The 7294-nt window shown below is 36.9% G+C and overlaps 1 protein-coding gene across 2 annotated transcripts; it reads right to left on the bottom strand.

Moving 5' to 3' along the window:
- Positions 1 to 390: 390 nt before the first annotated feature.
- On the bottom strand, positions 391 to 5396 carry LOC103336154 (disease resistance-like protein DSC1). 2 transcript variants are annotated; one of them, XM_008239184.3, is made up of 6 exons: positions 5236 to 5396; positions 4241 to 4793; positions 2846 to 3920; positions 2412 to 2687; positions 1237 to 2313; positions 391 to 1165 (listed from the first exon to the last, which is right to left on the bottom strand). In XM_008239184.3, exons 2-6 carry the CDS (start codon positions 4753 to 4755, stop codon positions 563 to 565), a joined length of 3546 nt encoding a protein of 1181 aa, XP_008237406.2. In that variant the 5' UTR covers positions 4756 to 4793; positions 5236 to 5396; the 3' UTR covers positions 391 to 562. The 2 variants fall into 2 exon arrangements, with proteins under 2 accessions (XP_008237406.2, XP_008237407.2); XM_008239185.3 differs by having other exon boundaries at positions 4241 to 4790; positions 5236 to 5394.
- Positions 5397 to 7294: the final 1898 nt, after the last annotated feature.

Here is a 7294-nt window from a genome sequence, read left to right as displayed (position 1 = left end):
CAATATATAACAATTTATGATTTCTTAGACTCAAGACCAGCTCATTATTAGGCCATCCCAACCGACAACTCTTTTGTTATCAGTTTCGGCAATTTGGTTGGATTAACTGAAAATTAAGTTAACGTTCAAGGTTTGGTTCCAACCCGCAATAGCAATTTATAATTTTGTGAACCCAAGACTCGCTCATTACTAGGTCAATCCAACCCAACCCACTCCTATAATAATCTGGTTAAGCAGCTCAGTCAAGTTGACATGAAATTGCGCCTACCTAGCAAATTTCTATTCAAAATTCTTTTAAAAAAATTCTATGATTATCCAAACAAATGAAATTGTAATTTATCTCATTTCCTAAATTTTATATACAAGGCATCCAAACAATGAAATTTGGAGTTGAGGTAATTTTAAATGATGTCATTAAAAAATCCTTCGACTACAATTTCTATTTCTATGAAAATTAGAAATACTTCATCCAAACACAAGGTCAATATTAAACACATCTCCTAGACTAATTAGAGGCATTTGATAATAAGGCATTAGACCAGCTCTGCCCATGCCAAAAAATTTATGTTGCTTTGGATCTTTTGAAGTGCGATTGCTCAGTAAAACTACCATTTCGACTTGGTCTTTTCCAAATACTCTGTTGGACAATGGCACCTTCTAGAGACTCTGATTTTTCATCATGATGAAGGGCATCCATGGCCTCAGAAGGAGAAATCTTGCTGCTGGGTTGGGTCAATATCTTGTTAAACTCTTCCACATCTTGTTCATATATCAAACGGACACCACACTTCTTTACAAAGCTGGGGCCTGAGCTGATGAATGAAAATATTAACTGGTTGCGGCGGTGTTGCCACTCTTTACCCAAGCTTAAATCACGAGAGATGTAGACTAGCCAAAGATGATCTGACATAGGCTGGACATTAGTTGCTAATATAGGCGCAGGATACTGTTCTTTTCCATTAACTTTCAAAAGACAATCGAGCTCCCATCCACTGCCAAAAACTTGGAAAACGGCGCACAGAGCATATCCCATCCACTTATTATCACGCCAATTCCGAGGTAGTTGTACACTTACCGAAGACCCGAGTGCTTGATGGCTGAACCACAAAGGAATTTCACTTCCAGGCATTACAATTTCATATCTATCTCCGGCATAAGGCACTCTCTACAGAAAATAAACTATGGTGTTAAAACTATTAGATATATAAATATATAACGGGCAGAGAGAGAGCAAACCTTAAGGTATCTTTCGAGCATACTAAGGCTTTCTTTCTCAACCAACCCTGTGCAGTTGATGAAATTGAAACACGACCGCTTCAATCTGTCCAAATTCGACGGCCACTGCAGCTTTTTCATTGAAGTGCAACCATCTGCAATTACTTCTAAAGCTATAGACGATGAAAGCAATGGAAGCTCCTGAAGCTTACAGCAATGCCTCAAGGATAAATACTCAAGCTTCAAAAGTTCACTAATGCTTTTAGGAAGGCTAACAAAATTGTTACTGCTTAAATTCAATGATGCTAAAGAGGATAAGCAACCTATATCACCAGGGATTTCTCCTTCGAGAAGATTACAATTACTTAGATTTAATTCCGTTAAAAAACAGATCTCTGAGAGGGGAGGCAGGAAGGAACTCATAGGCTGACGGCTCTTCATTGGCATTAATCGGAAAGGGAGAGCCATATGCCATGACTGTCGTGACGGCCCTTTTGGTCCACGAAAAATTAACGACTTAAGGTTTTTCAAAAGGACAATAGAAGATGGCCATTCTTCAATAGAAGTTCCACTTAAATCAATATTCTCCAAACTCTCTAGTTCCCCCAAGCTTTCTGGCAGTTTGGCAAGGTTTGAGCATCCAGACAAATCAAGAGTTTTAAGAAACTTCAAATTGCCAATGGTACTGGGAAGAAAACGCAGATTTATGCAATCTCTCATATCCAATGAAGAAAGTCTAGTCAGGCGTTCGACAGACAAAGGTATATTTTCAGTAGCAGTCCCATCTAAGGAAATCTCCCGCAAATGCTCCATATGTCCCACAAATTCAGGAAGCTTTTGAACTCTCGAGCAACCAGAAAGAATAAAACTCTGTAGGTATTCCATTTCAATCTTACTTGGAAGACTCGCTAGACTTTTACAGCCTTTGAGGTTCAAGGAAATAAGCCTTTTGAGGAATCCTATGGATGGGTGAATCTCAACTAGACTTTCGCATCCCTCAAGATACAGTCTCTCAAGATTTTGGACGCCTGTGAAGTCTGGGGTTCTAGTCAAATGTTGTGAATAACTAAGATTGAGGACCTTCAACTTGTCCAAATACTGCAAAAGGTGACAACAAATAAAGAATAATTAGATTCAGGAAAACTTCCAATTTACTAAAATAAACAGATTGTGTTCTAGTTGTTATTTGTAAACACCTTTATTCCACTCCAAAGCTGTACAATGCTACTATGACACATGCTGAGTTCAACAATCTTATCCGGTTGGAAACCTGTTGGAAGGGACTTTAAAGGATAACCACTCCATCCAAGAAACCTCAAGGAATTAGAGAGGTAGCTGAGCCCATGGGGTAGGTGAACACTACAAATTTGGAGCAATCTAAGATTAACCATCTTAGAAAAGGCTTTAGAATTGCATCGTACCACTTTAGGTTCAGGCAAGTCCAGGACAATGCCTTCAACTGCGTTCGTCCCCTAATAAGCAAGAATAAAGAAACAAGTAAATTTCATAATATTATAGAGGACAAGTGATCTGCAATTATAGGGAAAAGAAGAGAAGTAACAATAAAAGTCTGTTTTGTACTCTGATTTCTAGATTAATCTATAGTTCAAGTATCCATGTAAGCTCTTACCAAATTATTTTTCAACACATGAAAGACGTCCCTAGAAAGCCACAACCTGCTGCGCTCGCCAGGTTCCTGAGCCTGCTGACGAACAATTTCCCAACCCATTTCTTGTAACAAATCATGCATCCACACCATATTATCTGAAATGGTCAACAGAGACTTCTCAATTAGAACATCCATTGCAATACGTGAACAAAAGCGATCATTGTCTAGTATTTCAACTACTTGGTCTTTGCACTTCCCTTTAAAGAAGCATGCTATATCGAGGAAAATGCTTTTCTCCTGCTTCTCTAGTTCATCATAACTTATTCTAAGTGTATCCATAATTTCTCCCTTGAAAGCATCCTTCAGTTTACACAATGCACTTCTCCACGCATCTTGATCTCTTTTATGCAAAAGTGAACCCAACACCTTAAGAGCTAATGGATGTCCATTGGCGTAATTCAAAATAACTTTTGAAAGAGCCATATATTCTTTATCCGGAAAATCCTTTTTGAAGGCCTTCCAGCTAAAAAGTTGAAGCGCATCATCATCATTTAACTCATGCATCTCAAATCTTCTTTCCACACCATGCGTAATCAGCAATTGTTCATTTCTAGTTGTAATAATGACTCTGCTTCCAGATCTAAACCAATCTTGATTTCCACATAAGGTTTCCAACTGACTTATCTGGTCCACATCGTCAAGAACGAGAAGAACCTTCTTCTCACACAAGACCTTTCTCATTGTGGCTTCTCCATGAATATCCCAATCTTCTATATTTTTATTCATGAGGACCTTGGAAAGGTTTCTTTGTAGATTACTTAGACCATGTGCTTTAGAACCCTCACTAACTCTGTCAAGGAAGCTGCTGACTTCAAATTTATGAAGAATCCTCTCATAAACTGTCTTAGCCAGGGTTGTCTTACCTAACCCAGCCATCCCCCATATCCCTATGAAGTGAACATCATCTGATCCTGCATCTAAAAGCAAATCCAGTTGCTCCAATCTTTGATACATTCCGAACAGCCTTTCTTGAGGCTCAGGGCGTACTTTGGTTAGTACCTCATTAACGATTTCTTTGATGAGTTGTGGTTCATACCTACAAGAATAATGGAAAAGAAAAAGAAAAGAAAAAAGAGTGTGAGCCATAAATAACACAAAGAAACAAAGTAAAAACGCTGTTCTAGTTGGATGTTTTCACCTCAGTGGGGCAGGTGATTTTAGGCTATTCGAAGAAATGTTTTTGGTAAATTAAGAAACTAACATTTGGACGGCCAGACCAAGAAACAATTAAGCCGAATCCAGGAAAATCGTCAAAAGGTTAAACGCAGAAGAATAAATCCAAATCCAAGAGTACATCAAGCAAACGGCATGATCAGCCAAGGTCACGATCTTAGGAGAGTAACAAGTAATACCAACCTGTCGTTTGAACTCTTCCATCTGAGATTAGCCGCTTTTTCTAAAGCAGCTCGCCATCGTTCCACCGTCTCTATGTTTTCCTCAAACCTTTTTTCATGTAGATTTAAGGCTTCAGTCAGTCTACTCATGTGCTTCCCGGTATCAGAGGGGTCCACATAATAGAAAATTGGTAGAACTGCATCTCCCCCTTCCTTGCGTTCAAGAATTTTGGAAAGTTCATCAAGGCACCATGTTGAAGAAGCATAATTTTCAGAGAACACAACGACAGCAATCTTTGATTGTTCAATTGCTGAAATGAGTTGTGGAGAAATCGCTTTTCCTCTTTCATTTTCTGAGTCATCAACGAAAGTCTTAATTCCTTTTTGTCGCAATGCGCCATACAAATGGTCTGCAAAACTCTTGCGGGTGTCTGCACCCCTGAAACTCAAGAACACATCAAATTTCGGTTGGAAAGCTGAAGAAACAGGGGACCAGGCACGTTTTGTCGTCAATTCCATTTGGGGCTTGTTTCTCATTTGTGGCACCCAACCGGCGATGGTGTATAAGCAATCTTCTGCAAACAGTGCAATTAATAGAAGCAATTTGCTGAGTCTTTTCAAACATTTTTGTTATATAAATAGAACAATCTTATCATGAAAATATGTTTTTTTTCCTTATTTCCTATGGCAGACCTATTCTAGTTTAGTCTAATCTGCCATGTTATAATATAAAGTAGCATACGCTAACCTAGTCGTGAATTTATAATTTTGGCCAATGCATCAGATACCCTATCAAACCCCTGGTGCTCCCGAAATCTTATTTCGTTAAAAGTGCAATCTCTCAGTATGTTCAATTTCCCCAAATGTTTAGAAACGAAATTGAAATCAGCCAAATAACATCTTCAGCAACAACATGACTCAGGAACGGCGGATTACACAAAAAGGGGAAAACACCAAACCCCAAACACCAAACCAATTTGTGCACAAATGTAAATCAATTATTAGTCGGAGCCTAACCTGTGCTTATAGTACAGCGAAGAACTCACAATTGAAGCGCAACCGTCGGCGTGGTCGGATTCTTGTAAAGATATGGTGAAGTCAACCGTTGGGAGAGTGCAAGCGGTAGTCAACTGAAACGTTCCACGCAACTCCTTGATCAATGAGCATAATTCGGGGCGGTTGTCTCAGATCCCATTTCTTTCAATCCAACGGACAAAACTTGCTTTTAAAATCAAATGGGCCCCTCCATTATTTATTCTACAACTGAACCAATTCCTTTCTTTTTTTAACGATTTTTGGATAAATGAAACATATCGAATGTGGATGACCACTGTAACTTCAATTAATCCCCTCACTATTTGTAAAATGAGTCTGTTAAAGAAAAATCTGAACCTCCCAATATAATTTTGGGAAATTGGCGGCTTTACCACTGGCTCACCTAATTTATTCATTAATATCCTTATTTTGAAATTCAATCACAAATGCTCTTTATAAAAACTCCTTATTAACAGCCTATTGCCCATCATTCACTTAAGGGGGTGTATTCAATTAGGATTTTAATAGATTGTAATCACATAATTTTAATATAATGGATTTCAACAGAATTTGTAATTACAAGATTTTACTTATGATTTTAATAGATTGTAATTACATGATTCTCTTATAATTCACTTAGGACTTTTTTGTATTCTCCAAAGAATCAAAAGATTTGCTCTAGGATTTTATATGAAATAAAAATTATATAATAACATGAATTAATTATGCCACATGGATAAATAACCAAATGATAAAAGTAATAACAATAATGTCATGTAGCAACTAGACATGGCTTAAGAAAAACAAAAGTTATTCAAGATGTAATAAACATTAATTTGTTGAAGCTTCATCTCCTCATATGTCCTAGATAGCATCTCTCCACATAGCTAAAGCTATGCTAGCTCTCAATGTGTTAGCATCCTCTCTTTGTTGGTCTTGGGAAATTTCCTAGTGATGGACTTCTTCTAGTCATTCCACTGTTCACTATTTTTTAGTATTATATAAAAAGAAAGATAAGAAAGACTAGTTTAGATCAAAATAAAACAAGGAAGTCTCAACGATGATAAGCATCTGTGCACCCAATGACTTCTACTAACAACACGTTTTTCAACAACAATATCTTTGAAGTATTATATATCCCTGCTAACAACAATATCTTTAACAATACTTGCATCGTATTGATCTTAAAATATATATATCCCTGCTAACAATTCTGCTATTCTATTTTGAATTCACTTAGGACTATTTTGTATTCTCTGACAAATCAAAAGATTTGCTATATGGAGGGTTCATATGAAACAAAATCATGTAATATAACCAAATAAGAAAAGCAAAAGGAATATTTAAACAAAGAGAGGAAATTTAAAATAAATAAAAAAGAGAGAGGAAACAAAAATGATATATTTTAAATGAAGGATTTCCTCTGCATCAGAAATTTGACAGCGAAATATCGAAATAGGCTTGAATATGGGGAGCCCATCTTGTTTTCTGTTATTAATCAAGAACATTAATAAAGCTCACTGAACCAATGTCGATATCTTGGTTGGGGAACTATATCGAACATTTGGTGGGCATGATACCCACTCTCATATACCCAAATCGCTTTCTTTCATCTTCTTCCATAGGGGGTTCGCTTTTTTCTCTATACTCCACAAAGTAGTTCAAAAATTATTCTTGTCAATGGAAGAACAATCAGAGTTTGCAATCAACTTCTAATTGTTTACTTTTGAATTTGTTAACACCACTCGGAGACCTTCCTGAGTGCCTTATTTTTCTGTTAAAAAAGGCAAAGATAGTAGTCAATGCACTTGCCCATATCCCAGAATAAAGTCGATGAGCAAAAATGAACTTACCGTCTAGTGTTTAGACAGTACTTGGACGACATGGTATTATGAATATGATCACACAAATATTAATTTTAAAATCTCACTTTTTTTAATCTAGTAAAAGCTACATAAGATTGTTCAATATAGATCCCTACATTTTCTATTTCCTAGACATATACCCATCACTCTATAAATCTATGTGTAAAACCCAATTT

The sequence above is a fragment of the Prunus mume genome, linkage group LG6, assembly GCF_029339155.1.
Source record: "Prunus mume cultivar Tortuosa linkage group LG6, ASM2933915v1, whole genome shotgun sequence".
In the NCBI taxonomy this organism is placed as follows: Eukaryota; Viridiplantae; Streptophyta; class Magnoliopsida; order Rosales; family Rosaceae; genus Prunus; species Prunus mume.
Note: the sequence above shows the minus strand (reverse complement) of the source record. Positions and strands in the feature narration are given on the sequence as shown.

What these genes read in the sequence shown, in the direction of transcription:
- LOC103336154 (XM_008239184.3), bottom strand. Translation starts at nt 4,755, where the DNA reads ATGAGAAACAAGCCCCAAATGGAATTGACGACAAAACGTGCCTGGTCC. An exon ending in ATGTGTTGAAAAATAATTTG is followed by an intron (nt 2,688 to 2,845) that starts GTAAGAGCTTAC and finishes CTTGCTTATTAG; the next exon opens with GGGACGAACGCAGTTGAAGG. An exon ending in AGCTTTGGAGTGGAATAAAG is followed by an intron (nt 2,314 to 2,411) that starts GTGTTTACAAAT and finishes CACCTTTTGCAG; the next exon opens with TATTTGGACAAGTTGAAGGT.